Below are 20179 nucleotides of genomic sequence, written 5' to 3' on the forward strand. Positions count from 1 at the left end.
AACATAAAATGAAAGTTCGTTCGAGTAGTTTTTAGTAAAGTGTTGTGGTACTTTTGCTAGTTTTTCTACTCAATTACATTTCAGAGGGACATATTGTACTTTTCATTCCTCTACATTTACACAGCAGCTGGAGTTACTATTTGCCTCCAGCTGAAGATGTTACCCAAAACATGTGAGAAGCTTATTACACAGTTAAAACTTAAACCAGAGGTTCCCAAGTTTTTTGGCTTGGGGCCACTCACTAAAAAGCTGTGTGTAGTTGGGGCCCTTTGAAAACGTTCAGACGTCTATGAGAGACAACTCCCCTCTGAACCTTCAGACGATGTCATTGTGAATAACGTTTGCCCAGTGAGCTAAGATGATCCAATATTCCACAGATAAATAAATACACTTGAAGCAGAACTTTGTTTCCCTTCTCTCTAACCCCACTAATCATGTTGTGACCCCTCTGATGTATCTTGTGACTCTAAAGTTGGGAGCTCCTGAGCTTAACTGCCGGACAGTATATCAAGTCATTAGAACTAGCTCCACCTTTATCTGCTTCATTAAAATGCTGCCTATACACATTAATGCATCAGTATTCACGATGTAATCGTGTCATATATAGAATAATAACATATCAGTGACGGGACATTTTGGTGCCATGTTGTGCATTTTGCTGATCTACTTTTACTGAAATAGGTCTTTAAATGCAACACTTTTTATATTGATGTACAGGCACTTTTACTACACTAAAGCATTTGTGGACTTACACCACTGTATTAAAGTTTAGATCTAAGCTATTTTCTGTATGCTTTAAAGATAAAAGAATGCCCTCGTGAAATCCATTTACAGAGTGAGGGTGTCTGCGGGAGAGCACTGTAATATTCCCACACAATCATTGTTCCTAGAGACTTTCTTCCCATGGTGCTTAATCCATAAAAAATGTATCAAAGCCCAGTCCTGTAGGGTAAAACTAATCCTGAAGGAGATTTTAATTCCATGTTACTATGAAGCTCTACACAGCAGTGTCTACTGTCACTCAGAAGCAGTGTCTCTCAGGTCAAAAGGTTCTTTTTTTCACCTTGCACAGTTATCCTACCATCTGAGAATGTGGTGTGGCTACTTTGAAAGCATGTCAAAGGAATGTGAAATTACACATGTGTGACGCACCTTAAAGGAGGCGAAATGAGATATTATCAGCAGACACGTGCTACAAGATGCTCTGCTGTCACATCCGTATCAAAACCCACACAGCCTCGGAGAGGAGGAACGGTGTAGACTGATTTGGACAAGCATCACCAGCATCTCAGCTCACCTGTCCCTTGTCAGTGCAACATTTCTGATTACTTCTCCATCTTTCACTCCAGCTTCCCTTATTAGTGTTCCCCCCAGATACTTTCTACTCATTGAATCATCTAAAAGAGGCACTATGTCATTTTGAGAAGACATTTTAACTCAGATTTGCAGTATTCACAATAGTAATGGAGGTAATAACACAAACTCATAATTATTTATTTTCCCATAACTTCACAAACAAGAAGAAGCAGAAGAAGACAATAAAGTCCCCAGAAGACTGTTTGAAGCTAGAAAGGTGGCAGGGTCCGCCACATATAAACAAAGTTTAAACTTTGTTGTCCTTTAAGGCCAGATCTGTTTATTCAGTCAAGAAAACAAAGAGTTTGTTTGTTAAGTTTGTTTAGGAATTTTAAGAAAAATCAGTCAATGAAGATCTGATTCATGAGTCCTATATGTTGGCAGTGTCTCAAGGTATTGTTTTGTCTTGACATAACTGATCCAATAAGCTGTTGGCGTTTCCACACACGTTCATATTCACAGGTAGAGTTGAGCAAGAACACAGTGCCGTGTCAGGACTGGACCTCCGTACCTTAATGATGCTGCTCCGGCGGGGTGCTGCCTTCACTGACTCCAGGAGGACGGTGTCGGAGTCCTGGCCGCCCCCGGGAAGGATGACACCGCTCCGCCGGCCGCGGGACGTTCTCGGCGGGATGCAGTCCGGCGCTCCGTCGCCGTCTCCATATCCATCACGCTCAGACATGTCGACGAGAAGAAGGACTCGGTTTGGAAACACCAGCAGAGGGAGATTAATGAACTCGTCGGATCTGACCCGAATAAAGTTTCACTTGGCAGTGTGCTGATGCCATTTAAAGGAGAACGGGTTCTTGCTTTCCTCGGGCATCAGCCGCTCAGCAGTTCTGTCACACTGGAGAAAACTAATCAGCCCAATTTCGTTAATTATGAACAGACTGTCATCGTCACCGAGCTGACTTCAGGCAGTGAGTGTGAGCTGGTCTCTTCAGTCCACCTCCGCTCCACTGAAGGGCTCACGGTGGAAATCAGAGCATCACACGCAGGCAGGTTGCCTTCAGTGTGGACTTGGATGAGGACTGGACTGGTGCGCTCCCCGGATGCGCGCAACAAGTCTTCACCGCTCCCAGCGTCGCTCGTCCTCGAGGCGGGGAAGGCTCAGTTTGAGCGTGAAAACCCCTCCAAGCCTCGGTGCGTAACGAGAACTGATGACAGCGAGGTGGTGTCAATAAGAAAACTGTTTGAAAACAATCCAGCGGTGTCTACGGGGCTACCCGAAACCCTGCTCCTTCTCCCCAAAACACATCGATGTCAAAGTGCAGAGAGGAGCGAACTTGCGCTGCTGTCGGCGTCAGGAGAAGCGCAGATCCGTCCAGCTGTCCCCGCGGAGCTCATCGCTCTGACTGCACACAGCCGCCACGGTCCCGTCGGGTCCACTCACAGCAACAACAGCCCACTTTTGACGAGAATAGGGAACACAATTGACAGTCGTTCCGCCTCTAGCCCGCCACCCCTCCCTTCATCACTCCGCCGGGCTCCTCCCACATGCTGCCGGAAATCATGATTGACAGGCGCCGCGGCCAACGAGCTCTCCCGCTGGGAGATTTGGACGCAGTCAGAGGCCCTGATAGGTGGGCTGTCGAGGCCAGGGACTGAGAGAGAGTCTCCTTATAGCCTCTGAGGACCATGGACCACTGAGAGCACAGGAGGCAAGCACAGAACAAACCTCAGGGAACAGCAGCACTAATGGGTTTTGTTGGATTTGGTTCTTTCCCAAGTGAGTCCAAAGTAGTGCTCACTGTTGTCGTTGTGTCTTAAAAATATATGACTGATAGAAAGACATGGGCAGTGACAGAACACTTGTACCCCATGTAAGTTACAGGGAAAAAAATGTTATTAGAGTACATTCAGTGAAAAATAGCATTACTAACACGATGGCAATTTTAAAATGCGCACACATGAAGAAACTTGACGAGTCTGTTAGGTGCAGCCCCATTATGCAACAAAAACAGCCAAACAAGAAGTCATTTAAATAAAAGTGAAAAGGGTTCTCTGGTGGATCAGTTGGTAGAGCAGGCATCCCGTGTGCGGAGGCTGTGTCCTCACTGCAGCCGAGTTCCATTTCACCCTGTGGTTACCTGCTGCATGTCATTTCCTGTCCAGTCCTTTGGCTGTTTTATAAAATAAAGGCACAAAAGCCCCCCAAAAAATAGATACAAGTGAAGAAGAAAAAAACACTGTTCGTACATGTTTATGTAACACATTTACGCAACCATCAAAAGATATATGGACACAAATCTAAATAGTTCCACACACAGTACTGAACTCAGCACTTTGAACTCTATGATATATTTAATTTATCCTACAGAAGTGCATTTATCCTGTATCAAGTCATCCTCAGTAGTATTGTAGATGGATCAGCCAGATTTTGTATGTTTTTTTATCTCATTAATTTATGGAAATCTGAATATTCTTGATAGTTTTGTGCAGTGGAATTGTGGCTTGTTCTGGGCCAATGATAGTTTGTCTCTGCGAAGGACAACATTATCTCTAAATCACGTCCACCTCTAATCAAATCCACCATCATTGATAGGTGTGGTTAAAAATGCACTTTGTTGCTGTAACCACACCCAACCGTGATGTTGCCTGGTCCTGGAGTGCACCTGTACTTCACTGCAACAAGGTGTGAATGAAACTACTGGAGGTGAACAACAAGATAAAGTAACTATTTTAATAAAGAATGAAAGGACACAAAGCGTTACACAAAGCATCAAACGTTGCAAGAAATATACAAGGAAGTCTTTCTAGTTGTGAGACTGTCTTTATATCTTTGGGATCCATGTGAATGTAGATGTCTGAGGCACACACCTGAACCTCTGACCTCTTCTTATTGTCCAGTTGGAGTTGGTTCAGAGTGACAGGCAGACCAGTAAATATTGGTGGGCTGTGTAGAGGTATAATAAAAGTGTGATAAATTATTAATCGCTGTAGAAAAATTGCCTTTTCTATCTGTCACCCCTTCCAAAGAGGTCAGGGATCAGGGTCAGGGAGGCAGCAGCACCCATGGAGCTGCAGGGATTAAGTGTCTTGCTCAAGGACACGTCAGTAGGCTGGATTGTTGCACACAGAGACACTTAAACCCTGGTTGCCTTGAAGACATACAGCTTCTTTAATGCAATTCTTAATCAGGTGGTGGACCTACCTCAACAGTTTCTACGGAGTACATGGAATCACTGTGGAGAAGCTAAACTATAAAAAAATATATAAATTATGACTGGTAAGAATAAATACAATATTCAAATGTATGTGTCAAAAGGATAACAAATGCGTAAGTGACCTTTAGTGCATCATTTTCGGAAAAGACGATGAACTGATGGCAAACTAAAACCACCAACTGCAATTGAGTTCATTGAGACATGAGATCATCATGTGTTAGCACACAAGCAGGGAAGTTCAAAAGCTTAAATGAGGAATCAATTTAAACAATCTTCTTTTTTAAATGCACTACCCTCCAATGTCCAGTTTATCAGCCATTTGGGGTGTCCAAATGGCTGTGTGGAGCACGGGCTCATTTGATAGTGTGTGGGGATATGTCAGAGGTTCCCACCCACTGTCTAATACACTATCATGCAAAACATATTAGTGTAAAAAGATCATACAGAAAAAAAATGTTCCTCTTTATTATCCCCATTTGAAATAACAGACTTTTATCCTGGTCTTGGATGAAGGCAAATATGAGTCCAGAAAGCATATGTCCTTAATCCCCAATGAAACTTGAGCACCCTTTTCATATAGTGGAAACACTTTGAAGGTAGTTGAGACTTGGCTAAGACTCCCTGAATCCCATGAATTACTTTTTGAAGGTGTTCCCGACCGTGTGTGTGTGTGTGTGTGTGTGTGTGTGTGTGTGTGTGTGTGTGTGTGTGTGTGTGTGTGTGGACCTTGAGCCACACTGCTGTGGAATGTGGTCAGCTGGTGAGGCCTATTAGTGCATGAAGCTCACCGATCACACCTCGCTGTTAGTATTTGTGAAACCAGTGTTCATATGCTGAAAGAAAGAATCTGCCATGTATTTTCTCATAATGGCCAAAAATAGAATGTGAAGATGACACTTTTTTGCCATGCCTCGTTGCATTACGCACAGGCTGTACAGTAAATGCGGAGGTGTATTGACAACATAAGCAGCCCAGGAATATGCTGTCAAGCACCGCCAGTATACACAAAATCCTAACTGACACAACATATTTGCTGATCACATTCACAGTTGAAGTTGCTGACCATTTTTTCAAACAATTTATAGTGTTCTTCTCTGAGTGAAGTTTACACTATGGTTTAACTTTGACTAGTTAGAAGCAGGACTCCCACAGTGAAACATCAAGGTTAACAGAAACATTTTGTTCTTTAGTTTATTCATTCAGCTTGTTCACAGTACATAATATGTAAGCATGACAAAGCACCTACTAACTGCTCACTACACATGCTCCTTGAAATTTATGCCACCGCTGTCCTCATTAGGTTTAAGCAGTGACGGTTTAAGGGATGGCTAAAATTTAAGAAAAAACAATACGCATGCACGCTTCTATCGCGACGCTACTTGGGTTCAAAAAGTGTTAGAAGGTAGTCACAGAAGTAGGTGTTGTAAGAGGTAAATGTTGCTTAGTGATATTTTTTTCCCACCATTAAGGCAACTCGTTGGAATCTTCGGTCGATGCTGTAGGTGTCCCTCTATCATCACTGCTTAAAGTCCCTATTATCACCTGCAGACTTGAATAAATCTGTTATTTTAGCACACTTTGCGGTGACAGCTGGTAAAGACTCTATTTTTTGGTGCACTGCATCGCAAGCTTTGGATTTTTTTCTTTTAATCCATGTTTCAGCAAAAAGTGCAAGATAACTGCCTACGTGCTAGAAACTTTCAGCCTCAGTTATATTAGGAACTGCTATCTGCTGTTATATATATGGGTTATAATGCTAGGGTTGGGAAAAGACATCACAAGACCAGCCTACAGGGAAAAGTTCCAAACTCCCTGATGGCCAGTCTTCCACTGAGCAAACATTTATTATGTAGGTATATTTGTTATTATTATTTTCTCTACTACTGCTACTGCTAAAATGTATTGGCAAGACTTCCAGTTATTCCTTTCACTATCTGTTAGAGGAGGCCCCCTGTTTGTCAAGGTTTCAACTCCCACCTCCATCAGAATCTCTCGTTCATCCCAGTGGAGGCTGGGGACATCGAATCAGAGTTCGCCATGTTAAAAGTCTCCATTGTAGAGGTGGCTGCTATGAGCTGTGGTCAGAAGGTCATCAACGCCTGTCATGATGGCAACTTAAGATCTTGCTAGCACCATCAGGCTACAGAAGGAGCCCTTTTGATTGAGTTGGCCCAGGGATCCCACCATCTTGGTTGGTTGCTGAGGCAAAACCTGGGTGTGGGAGAAGTTTGGGGAGGATATGGAGAAGGATTTTTGGTTGGCCAGGAAGTTCTGGCAAGCCAGCCAGTGACTCAGCGAGGGTAAGCAGGGCTTGGCTCAGGTTGTGTTCAGGGGAGGAACTGCTGACCCAGACTGGGAATATTGCCGGGAGGTGGATAGAACACACTGAGAAATTCCTGAACCAAACTCACATGTCCTCTATGGAGGAGGCAGAGGCTGAAGACTTGAGGAAAGAAGAGATCGCAGACATAGTCCTTTACGAACTTGTAATTAGAATTGCCTGTTTTCTTATGCCCTATTCTTTGGTTGGTTTGGTGTTTGTTTTTGTACATGTTTGAAATAAAGATTTCAATCAATCAAACCTTCTCTGCAAAGGGCTATGGGTAAAGTTTATTCCTGAGAGCTGGGAGGAGGCCCCAACCAATTGTCGAACCTCAGATTGTATTTAGATTTTTTTATTGACAAGAAAAACATAGAGTATGGTAAGAAACATCATCACACCTTAGATTTAGGAGGAATAATGTGGGTTCCATCTTCGATGGTGGACCAGCTCCTTACCTATGCAAGCTTTCTCAGGTTATGGGAGTTATGAATTATAGATTTTTGGGGGACTTGGAGAAGGCTTATGATTGGGACAGTTAAGGTGGACCACTACTGTCTTCCGGCAACAACTTTCCACGCAATATCTTAAGTGACTTCCCGGCTTTTGATTTTAGTATTGCTTCTTATATGAGGCTCCTTTTTCAACTTCAAGGTCAATATTGTTTATCGCTAACGACAAAACAATTAATTATCCATTTTTATATGGAACTAAGCTTTGGGAGAGTTCCACCTTGTCGGAAATCGACAGTTCTCACTGGCAGGACGGCGGCTAGTGGAAGAAACATCTGCTAACCTGAGTTGTCTTAAAATGCTTAAGCAGATAGAAAATAAGATGAAATACTGTATTTATATACTCTATATATAATATTTCATTTCAAACACTGAGTGCAGTCCATCAGTCCTTCAGTGTCTTATCCTCTAAACACCGCAGGATGGCGACTGTAACACACAAGCTGCAGAAAGTACACTTCCCTTCAAAACTTACTGATACACGAAAAATCTCACATCCCGTTCACTGTTCAACTCTCTACTTCAGGCTGCGGCCACAGTAACGTTACACACGGCCGATCATTTGTTCGTGAAAATCTTGATATTGATTTGGGGACAATGACATGACTGGTTAGCTAGTTAGTCTTGTTGTTTTTAAGCATACTGCAGGGTTTCCCCTAAATGCAATTGACTGTGGCCACGGTAAAATAAAAGCCACCACACCTTAAAAATTCAGGCATAAATAAATCCAGTGTTAGAGAAAGGAAATACTTTACCGTTGTCTTCCACCGCAGTCTTTGACGTTAACTAGCATGTTGGATATTTAGCTTGATAATTAGGATTAAAATGGTCACTTAGATCAGAGTCCTGCACGGGTCTCATTTTGCAAACCCGCACCCACCCGAACCCGCCATACTTAAAACCGCATCCGACCCGTTTTCCAACAGTAGCACAAATGACATTCTGTACCCGAGCCGACCCGCTATAAGTTGATACCGACGCCAGAAGGACGCCCCGCAATTTTTAAAAGTGAAAATAAGCCAGCGTGGGGAATGGGAGTTCAGGGAGGGCACAAGCATGCATGAATGAGCTCATATGAAATATAAATGCTTATCATTTGTGTCGCTAATAATGACTGATGATAAGTGACACCTTGAAAATGGCAGTCGTAAAACCCGACCCACCTCTCCAGGCATCCGACCCGATCCGCATCTGTGTCTGACACAGTACATTATTTTTCACCCGTGCAGGACTCTGACTTAGATAACTCCTCTCTTGAAATATTTCTGTACAATAGTAGACGAATCTTCATTCCAAGCCCATGCAGGGGAGTTCGTGTTTGTCAACCATACACAATGTCATTGACTTTGAAACTTGCTAGCATAGCGTTAGCTTTCTGGCTCATCGCTGAGCGGACTACAATATCTACCGTTGCCAAGTCGTATCTATGGTCCATCCTATTTACTGGAGGAGTGAACAATGTTTCCGTTGCATAAGAAGCTTACGGAAGGGTAATGATTGTTCCAGGTATTAGTCAAACCCTCAGGCGTTACCAGGGAAACTTCATTATGGCTTCCCCCTGGGATTATTAAAGTATTTCTGATTCTGATTCTGATTCTGAAAAACTTTATATTTTGATTGTAAAATGCATGAAAATATGAATTAATGGTCTTAATTTCTTTTCTTTGGCAAGTGACCATGGTGACCATAAGCGGGATAATGCCATTCGAGGTGTCCATAATCAGGAATTAATGGACTCCACCTCGGTTCTTAGGCCTCCGCCTCACCCAGGAGGAGCTGGAGAGCATTGCTGGGGAGAAGAATGTGGAAATGGAACACACTGGTTAGCCTACTGCCACTGCGACCTGACCAGAAGGACATTTTTGGATGGATTTTGAATCTCTGAGTCACTGTGAAATAGATTTGCAACTGCAATAGAGATTGTTTAATAATGAAGATAGCAACTTCCATGATGATTGCATTGTTTTAATTGAGAGAATCCTACCAGCAGAAATTACATACAGTGTCTTTATAACAGATAATATGAAGAAATGCAGCGATAATAATAAAATTAGATACCGGACTCAAAGATGGAAACTATTCAGTCTAATGAGAATTGAACACGAATGTTTGCAAAAGTTTCTATAGCTTCCAGGTTTACTTCCTGGTTACGCAGCCCATGGAATATGCCCAGTAGTCTAAAGTTTTGGGACCAGCCCTAAACTTTACCGTACAATGACTTCACAATTTAAATTGCTCTCCTCTGCTCGAAAAATGCTTCATGAACCAAAAATGAATAATAGCAAGGGTCATAACTGATCTTGAACCTTCAGGTCAATGTGTCCTGTCTTTTATAATTGTGATCTCTGGGTAAAATGTTTTTGGGCTGCAGGGGACTTTTTTCGCTGATATACAGGTGGCCAAGTGGCCACTGGGCAACATTGGAAACAATGCTGAATGGCTGAATTTGCCAGGTGATCTGGTGATGTAGGACTTCAAGGACCCTATTTAAGTCCATCCATTGTATAGTTTTCCTGACCTTGAAAGTGGCTTTTCCTATCTGTTTAGTATTTTGATTTCTACTGTGGAGTGCACTGTGTACAGTCAGCAGGTTCATTTAAATGAGGTGGCACAAAGTGAGTTGTTGGTATAGTAGGGTGGACATTGAGTCTTGTCCCAGATGTAAACCTGTTTGTGGTTCATCATCACTCTGCAGTCTGGGGATTTTATTAAAAACAGCAAGTAAAAAGACTTAGAGAAAACGTGCAGTAATTGTGTAATAATGCTTAAAATGTAAATTAATTCAATTCGCTCCAATCAATGGTTGAGTTTAAATTGGATTTTTTAAAATGATGTATATGATGATAGCAGGAACACTAGTAGAGTCATCTGCATTTATTATTACTGCACCTGTTGTCATGAGCTGCTTCGTACTGTAAGAAAAGTTTCTCCCTCAGTTTACTAAATCCCTACAGCCATCTGAAGGCAGCAGGCCAAATAATGTTGATAAATGTGCACCCTCTTCGACAGGCACACAGTCTGTGACTAAGACTACTTGCGCTTGACATAGGGCTCTGAGATTCTTATTTGAGTCTTTGTCTGTTTTGATCAGACAACGTTCTGTCCCACCAACTTACATAAAACATGATTTATGACAGAGCTGTTGTTCAGAAGCAACGAAATTAACAAAGTAGCTAAGTATGCTTATGCTTACGTTATTTGAGACCACTCCTTCAGGTCTTCCTCCCACCCCTCATGAGTATAAGGCAGAGGTATGATCACGTTATCCTGTTTAAGATGTAACAGATGTACATTAGTTCTTTCCCAATACAACACCGCACTCATAAATCACGCAAGGAATCATGGGGCCAGGAACAAGATGGAAACATCATTTATATTTCTTTTTAGTCCTTGACTACTGATTCATGTTGATATCTGTGACCAGTGTGTTCCTGCCTGACAAGAGGCCAAGTTTACCCTAAACCAGGTTGAAAATGAAGTTGAATGTGAGTTTTATTCTGGGGTTGTCATCAGATTTGAATGCCAGCTCACTTGGCCTTGCTGCAAACTGACAACAGCTTTTGAGATGAGGTGACAGTTGAATACAAGAGCTACTTCTTAGACAAAATAAGAGTGTTGTTTGCTCCCAGGCAGAGATTCAGCAAAGGGTGAAAAAGGAATGTGAGTCTATCTCCAAGTGTCTCTCTGCTGAAACTCGTGCCTTCATGCTACGCTGCCACCACGGTGTGAGAAGTCAGAGCAAAGGCCTTTTGGAGGTCTTATGTAGTGTGTGGGCATACGTGCACGTGTGTGTGCAAATGTGTAAAATGTTTAGTGTGGTCAGTAGACAGGCGCATGTTGTTCTCACTTTGTCTTGTCGTCTCCTCGGGACCTTGACAAAGCTTCTCAGAGGAACAGCTCATCCTATTCTACTAACTCCATCTCTGTGTCGTGTAAACATTGTTGTTTTCGACTCCCTGTGCCTCAGTTTACTTTTGTGATTTTGTTGGACCATTTTAAACATATTAGGGGTATTAGGGTTTCCCTTTGCTTACTCTACCATTACTCATGAAGACAGCTATAAAAACATTTATCTGTAAAACAAGCCCCAGTAATCTGCTACCTGGGTGGCTAATCAACCTTAATCCCTTTGTTTCCCATACATTTACACCAGCTGAGTGAATGTTAAGCCGTGCAATCACTACATTCAGCATGCCAGTGATTATCAACTAAGTTCACACTGTGGTTTCTTCAGAGTCGTTCCTAGTGTTGCTTTCTTCTGAAGTTTGCAGCCAATGTATCTCCAAATGGAGATTTTTTTTCTCACTATTTGCACGTGTCTATGCAGACCCACCACAGATCATCAGCACCCACTCACACACTTATACATATACACTTATATTTGCATGCATTCCGTGTTTATTTATGCAAATGTGTGTATGTGCTGCCAGGTAGGTGTGTAGTGGAGTGTCAGGAAACTGCCTTGGGAATATTTGCATATAAAGAAGAACAGGTGTGGTTCATTCAACTGACATATCTTCTAACATTTCTAAGGTGTTTCTCTCTCTCTCGCTCTCTCTCTCCTCTCCTCCTCTCTCTATCTCTCCTCTCTGCATGCATCTCTCGCATCTCCTCTATCTAGCGACTCTCCGATCTCGCCTAGTATCTTCTCATCCGATCTATCTCCTTCATCTCCTACACTCTCATCTCTCTCTCTCTCTCTCTCTCTCTGTCCTCTCTCTCCCTCTCCTCTCCCTCTCTCTCTCTCTCCTCTCTCTGTCCTGGTTGGAGGTGATGTCAGCATCTCATACCTGCACTCTAAGCACTTCTTGTTCACTAAACTGGCCTTTCAGTGGCACACAGGATGAAACAAACAGGATGAAACAAACACTTCATTGTTGTGTCCAGAGCTTATTATAATACCAAAAGCTTTCAGACATTTTCATACAGCTACCTTGCGGTTTAAATTTGAATTCATTTTAAATGTATTTAGATGTGCCTAAGTGCCGGCAGTATTCAGATTCTTTACTTAAAAAGTAGCAAACACACTATAGACACACTCCATTACAATGTCCTGAATTAAAAATTGTATACTTCCAATATATGTCAGTACTACTTCGTACTAAATGCAATTACAGTTTTTCTCAATTGCTAAAACACAATTGCAAAGAGCAAAGCAGAGTATAATTTCTGATCAATTTTGAGCTACTATGATAGAACATGTTTTCATTCATCAAAAGACAATGACGGAAAAATATGAAATTTGTTTTGAGATTACAGTTTTTCTCAATTGCTAAAACACAATTTCTGAAACCTTGCTCCATTTTCTGAAAACATTAAACACAAATCCTCAGCCTCAAGCACTATTTACAAAACCTCTGACTCCTCGTGCAAAATGAAACTTTCGCCTCAAAACAGATTTACTTGTGCTCAAAACCAAACACTGCTCTCAAATCATAAACAAAGCGATCAAAATGATACACACTCTCAAGCAGTCAGTAAACAATACACCGAAAAATAGAAAACATGTTGTTCAAAACATATAGTTCTCAGGGAGAAATACATTTTTACAGTTTTTTCTCAATTGTTAAAACACTAAAACCCACTGGCTGAACAAAGTTTGCAGTTGCCTGAACTCATTTAGCTAATTGTGCAGTCTGTTGTCAATACCTTCAACCATTTCACATGGTAAAACACAATTTGCAGATCTCACTTAGACTTTTCAGCAGAACTCTAAACACATTCTGATCCTCAAAACACATTCTGCACTCTAATGCACATGTCATCCATACTAGTAAACACAAGTGGCAACAATCAAATACAAATAGAGAACACATATTGATTAAACACGACCACTCAAAATTGATTTCACTTGTTTCAAATCATGTGACACAACCAATATAAGCCCGTTCAGAGAGCAAACAGGTCAATCTTCTGCAAGCCATGGATTTAGCCTGTGGTAATACAGGTGAGGAACCATGTCAGGGCTGGATACGGCACACAAGAGGCTTCTTCCCCCCGTTGCCTCAGAAGGGAAAATATTGCTTGTGATGTGGACAAAGTGCTCTGGCCTGACCCAGCCCAAAGACAAGAAGAAGCACATTGATCACATGTTTGCTCCTTTGATTTTTGTAGTGTATACTGTAGTACAGTGCATTGTAGGCTGCATACTGTACAACAAACAAATTGTCGGGCCCTGAACATTGTGCTTTCCATTTGTTTACAGTACTGACTGCTCAATAGATTTTGACTGGTAGCAGGTTCATATCTACAAAGAACAAGAATTACAGTATCACAGAAACAAAGGACAAGTTTGTGAGATGCAGGGTACAGTACTGTAAAAATAGGGGTACAAGGAGGAGGAGGAACAATATTTCATATTTTTCCGTCATTGTCTTTTGATGAATGAAAACATGTTCTATCATAGTAGCTCAAAATTGATCAGAAATTATACTCTGCTTTGCTCTTTGCAATTTCTTTTGCTCCTCCTCCTCCTTGTACCCCTATTACAGTTTTTCTCGATTGTTTACACACATTTTCTGAAAGCATGCCTCATACTCTCAGAACTCTACACACAAACCAAAAAACACACACACAATGGGCAAAACCCCTCAATTCTCCTGCAAAATTAAACTTTACATTCAAAACAATGTTATTTCTTCTCAAAATGGTGTTTTGTTTTCAAATGACACACACAAACTATCAAATGAATAGACATTTATAGTTGAACACTGATGTGCTCAGTGTAAAACACTATGATGAATGGAAAACACTTCTTCTTCATTCAACATATTGACTTAGGCCTTTTTTGTTCAGTTACACTTACTACAGTCAGTACATACATAAGTGTGCTGTAACATTTTTGAGAATATTGTTTTTATACTCAGGACATACAAATACACGGTAACAGATATATTTTATTTTTCCCACAAAACAATGTACACAGTGTTCATCCCAACCAACACAAAGTTGCATAAACAACAATATACGGTCTACCTACAAAACAACAGAAGAATTTACTGTACACAGTTACAGTAAAAACAACAACAACAACAAAAAAAACTGTGCAGCATGATCTCCTCTGTTTCGGTCTGGCCACAGCACCTCATCCACATCACAAGCAATGTTTTCCCTGGCCAAGCAGCAAGAGAAACATCACCTAGCATGGTGAATCCAGCCATGAAAAGCACCAACTGCTATATATCCACATGTATCTTCCATAGCTTGGAGAAGGGGTATACACATTTCTGGATTTCGGTCATACACTTTCTATCTCCAGGCAGAAAAACAATTCTCAATAGGATTGAGGAAAGGAGAATATGAAGGGAGATAAACAACTATAAAGTGTGGGTGGGCAGTGAACCAGTTATGAACCAGCACAGTCCAGTGGAAACTTGCGTTGTCCCAAATGTCAACGTACCTGAGCTGATCTGGTGGAATGAGTGTGTTGTGTAGGGTGTCCAGGTGTTTGCCCATGTGATGAGTGAGTATGCATAGTAGGACAATTAACTTTAGAATTTTAAATGATAGTGTGTTCCTTGTGAAAACAAGAGATTTTCTTTATGAAAATTGTGCCAAATGCAGAGAATTGTGTGTAGTGTTTTGAAAAAAGTGTGTTTTAGAACTGCAATTTGAGTGTAAAGCAGGAATTGTGCTTGTAGTTTAGCAGAATTGGTTCAGGGGGTTGGTGCATGAGTTACATGTTGTGGTCATTTTGTCTCAAGTACCAGTTTTTGTGTGTAAACAATTGAGAAAAACTGTATTACAGTACTGTACCCTGCATCTCACAAACTTGTCCTTTGTTTCTGTGATACTGTAATTCTTGTTCTTTGTAGATATGAACCTGTAACCAGTCAAAATCTATTAGGAGTCAACAAATGCAAAGCACAATGTTCAGGCCCCGACAATGTGTTTAGTTTACAGTATGCAGCCTGCAATGCACTGTACTACAGTATACAATACAAAAATCAGAGGAGCAAACGTGATCAATGTGCTTCTTCTTGTCTTTGGGCTGGGTCAGGCCAGAGCACTTCGTCCACATCACAAGCAATATTTTCCCTCCTGAGGCAACGGGGCTCTGAACTGGCTTATATTGGTTGTGTTACATGATTTGAAACAAGTGAAATCAATTTTGCGTGGTCGTGTTTAATCAATGATATGTGTTCTCTATTTGTATTTGATTGTTGCCACTTGCGTTTACCAGTATGGATGACATGTGCATTAGAGTGCAGAATGTGTTTTGAGAATGAGAATGTGTTTAGAGTTCTGCTGAAAAGTCTAAGTGAGATCTGCAAATTGTGTTTTGCCATGTGAAATGGTGGAAGGTATTAACAACAGACTGCACAATTAGCTAAATGAGTTCAGGCAACTGCAAACTTTGTTCAGCCAATGGGTTTTAGTGTTTTAACAATTGAGAAAAACTGTAAAATACACACACAAAAAAACATTTGTTATGGTGGAGTGTTGAAGATGAGGGCCTGCTCTGTAGTCTGGTGGTACAGCAGTGGATACTTCTGTATCTGTTGTCAGATGGCAGCAGGTTGAACAGCCTTTGACTGGGTGGGTGCTGACTTGTAGTATCATTTGAGCTCTGTGCGGACATCTCACTCCACTGATGCTCTGTAGGTGGTGACGTTCTGGTTGATGGCAATAGATTGTTCAATGTGAGCCACTCTGCAAGATTGTTGATTTCCTCCTGATATGAACTCTCACAATTGTTTGTAATGGATTGTTGAAGTGAACTACTACTTAATAGTTGTGTATTTTGTTTTCATACATTTTTTTTTATATAAGTGTTGGTATTATTAGTGGGATACAAGTATGTATCAAGAATTGGTTCAAGTTTGTATGAAGTTTGTACTCAATTTTGTTAGTGAGTAGTGACTGACTAGGCTTGGTTACAATCCAGCAATGACGTGTCAAGATAAAACATGTTCAGAATCCGTGTGAGACCGCAGCAAAAAGCACGTTCAACCTCAGCGCATCCTCCTCAGCTATGGTGCTGGTCAACACTAGATGGCGTCATCACCACAAAAATCAACACACAAACCTATTTGAGTCCATGCGATGAATCATCCCTTGTTCGTTTATGAGGCTGTATATGTCGAGCAGTTAACTAATATTACACTCTGTCGGTGTGTAGAGACTATATGAGGCTGTTTGTTGGGAAACGCTTGAAAGAAAAAGATCTTGTAAGTAGTTGCAGTTTATTGCAAGTTGCGCAAATTGAATGCACGGCTATTAGCTCAAAGCACACATTTTGTGCATGTTGCATAGTGTATGATGTATGAAGCTGAGATGGTGTTTCCCCCCTCTTTATGCTGTTTCTTGTACTCTTAAATAAAGAATCTGAATCTATACATATGCATATTGTTATTCATACGATTTAAAAACACAAGTCCATTCTCACTATAAGTGGCCTAGCGCTAGTTGATGTCACAAAAACCTGCTCATATGTACATTGTTGACCAGAGTTCGTTTACTTGGTGTGATTATGGGTATGGAACTTGGGTCATATGACTGAATGAGACTGTTTATCGATCCCAATAGAAAAATCAAGGACACCATTCGCATTGGACCCTGAAGACACGTCCGAACAGAATCCGGACCTTCAGTTCTTTTCTTTGTCAATCGAAAGGTATCTCTGAAAGCAGTGGATGTCATCGTGGGCCCTTTTCACAGCAGAAATTTTAATTTGTCAGAGAATGAAAAGCACATGTGTCACAAATAACATTAAAGGTGCACTCTGTAGTTTTGGGGAATACATTCTAATCAGCAAATAAAAAGATCTTCACTGACTGATTTTATTTCTGCCAGAACAAACAAAATACACAAACTCTCTGTCTTCATGACTGAATAAACTTAAAAAAACAAACTGACCTTAAAGGACAACACAATTTTATACGGTTTGACTTTGTTTATATGTGGTGGACCCTGCCACCTTCCTAGCTTCAAACAGAGTTTTTTTTTTATGATTTTCCTCTGAGAACAGCTTGTTTATTCACTTGTGAAAATTTAAATATTTCTTACTTTGTAGTATTAATTCTAATTACAATTCTGAAATTGAATCTGAATCCAAAACTACATAGTGCCCCTTTATTGATGGCTCGGTTCTAGAAGCATCCACTTAAATCATGACTGTGTGATAGTGAACCAGTATGAACAACTCCAGGACCCAGAAACTGAGCCCGCTGAATGGAATTCAGCCATCTTTCACTTTTCCTTCTGTGACAAGTCAAAATATCTCAGTGAAATGGCCTATCCTTTATCCTACTTGTTTTAACTTTACCTGATCTCATGGTTGACTTGTCATTACACAAATAGAAATATGCTTCTGTAAACAATTTCAACAAAAAATACATTGTCATATAATGTTTATGCAGCATATAGACCAAAATAAATAAGTAAAACAAAGCAACGATCAGTTTATATGATGTTAATAGCTTCCTGAGAATCATCTCTAAACTAATCACGATGTTATGAGAGGAAGACAGAGGACGTCAGACGTCATCATGAGTGTTTAATATACTGCTGTATACACTGGCCAGTTCCTTCCCATACTGAGGTCTGTGTTTAGTGAAGGAGGGCCCCAGGTTTCCTTCCCAGCGCCTCTTGGCCGGGTTGAGCTCCTGAATGATAGTGGTTTCCTGCCTGAGGCTCAGTCGAGTTTAAACCATTTGGAGTTATTTTTGAAGCATTCTTTCATCCCAGAGCACTGTGTGGATGGCCGACATGTGTCTGTCACTGTGTTTACTGTACTGAGAATAATGCTCCTTGTGTCCAGTGCAAAATCCTCAAGTGTGTATCACTATTCAGTTTCTCAACTACTTCGGTGGAGCTTCTCATATATATATAGATAGATAGATAGATAGATAGATAGATAGATAGATAGATAGATAGATAGATATGGATACAGATATAGATATATATGATTTCCATCGCTTTCCTCCTTTCCTCTAATAACTCCTCTCATCCACCCAGCTGCGTCTTTCCCTCCTCTCCTTCCTTTCATTCATTCAGACAACACAGCAGTTGGCTAAAAATATGAGACAGGAAAACACACCGGGCACTGTTCCAATTATCAAGAAATGCAGAGAAATGAGGTTTATGATAAACCAAAGCTTTCTAATATAAATGGTTTTATCATCTACATGAATGAATGTCTTGTGCATACAATAACATCACGGACATGTGGTCTGTGTCATGTTCTCTGAAACAGAAATGGTTCAAGAACAATTACCTCTCCAAAGTCCTCTACAATGGGACCAGATGAGCAATTAGTAGAGAGCTGAAATGGATCCAAGTGCTGTATGGTGTGTGTGTGTGTGTGTGTGTGGTTTTTTTGATGAGGATATGCAGCTGGCGTTACTGGCTCAGAGCCTCAGCTGCCACTCTCACTTCAGGTCTTGTAACACTAAATGCGTGTGTGTGTGTGTGTGTGTGTGTGTGTGTGTGTGTGCGCCCGCGTGCGTGTGTGTGTGCATGTGTGTGAAATACATGCGGATGATTCAGAATCATGTGAAGTTTGTATTGCAGTTTTAGATTTTTTTATATATATTTCACGGTCATAATAACAAGGACATTTTATTGATAACCTTGTCTGTTTATTTCACGTGTTGGACAGCTGGACAAACAGAGAAATAGAAACCATTCATGATTTAGAGATGAAATTAAAAAAAAAAAATTCAGTTGTAGTCAGATTGATGCAGAATTATTCAAGTAACTTAGAACACAGGCTCCAGATCTACACTTATTTGGACAGAAGAGCAAACTGGAGGACATTTTTATTGACTCAGAAACAAACAAAATTTTATTGGCAACTTTAAACTGAAATTTGCCTGAAATAACTTTGGAAAAAACATGCGTATATTATTGAAATCCAGTTCATATTTGACAATGCCAAAAGGGTCGCTCGTAGTTATAAAAACGTACATAGAAACATCAGCTGAATCTGCAGCTCCCCTCCACCTACAGAGCTTCATAATGAGTTTCAGCTCTTCAGCTCAGCAGCAACCTAACTGTTTTGTTTAACTCTCAATGCTCTCATAGTGCCATTCTGGTCATTTGGTTGAATTTAGTAGCTTGAAGACATATTCCCTAAAGAGCTGGTAGAGACCAAAAACAGAGCAAAAACATGGTGTGAGGTGAATGATAGGGTCATTCTGTTGTATCCACAAGCAACTGTGTTAAAGCTGATACGTCAATATATATATTCGCCACTTGTTTCTGCTCCACCCAACTGGCCTAAGGATCTGCTATTGGAAGTTCAACAAAAATATATAATGGTTAATGAAAATATGTATATCTGATAGATGGTCAACCAGGTCTCAATTAAAGGTACGTGGTTTTACGATGTAAACCTGCAGGGATAAAGTCTGGTGATGAACTTTGGGGATCTGGCTTTAGCTGTTAAACATGTTGATGGGGGAACACTTTTATGTGCATCTTTCCATCTCTAATGAGGGACTTAAGATGGAGTGTCTGCTTGGCCGCCTGCTGGGCATCAGTTTTCAGCCCTGCACACTTAATGGTCTTAAATGGAAATCAGTGAGTGACAGAGGTCAGAGGTCAGCAGTATTAGGTGTGTGCTGTTTGGTGCCACACTTTCTGTGGCCCCTCAGCACAGGTCCAGATGTTGTTGCATATTCATTAGATAACAGAACAGTCATTAGAACACGGCAGTGGTCAGGGTTTGAGTTGCAAAAAACACAAATCAAGAAAGTAAATCCTTAGAGTCCAGCATGAGCTGTACAGGGCAGGGGAGGAGACAGGCACTAAATGGAAGACTATTCTGAGATTTGAGTTCATCATTTTGTTCTCAATGAGTGTTCAGATGCAAAGCTGCC

General features: G+C 41.0%; 1 protein-coding gene across 1 annotated transcript in view; it reads right to left on the reverse strand.

Annotated features, from left to right (window-relative positions):
- The window catches only part of plcl1 (phospholipase C like 1), a 99307-nt gene extending 96516 nt beyond the window's left edge, over positions 1-2791 (reverse strand). Inside the window, exon 1 of the mRNA XM_030427798.1 lies at positions 1868-2791. Coding sequence (XP_030283658.1) covers positions 1868-2038 — 171 coding nt within the window. The 5' untranslated portion in view covers positions 2039-2791. The remainder of the gene's footprint in view (positions 1-1867) is intronic.
- Between the last annotated feature and the right edge of the window lie 17388 nt (positions 2792-20179).

This window comes from Sparus aurata, chromosome 9, assembly GCF_900880675.1.
Source record: "Sparus aurata chromosome 9, fSpaAur1.1, whole genome shotgun sequence".
Classification (NCBI taxonomy): Eukaryota; Metazoa; Chordata; class Actinopteri; order Spariformes; family Sparidae; genus Sparus; species Sparus aurata.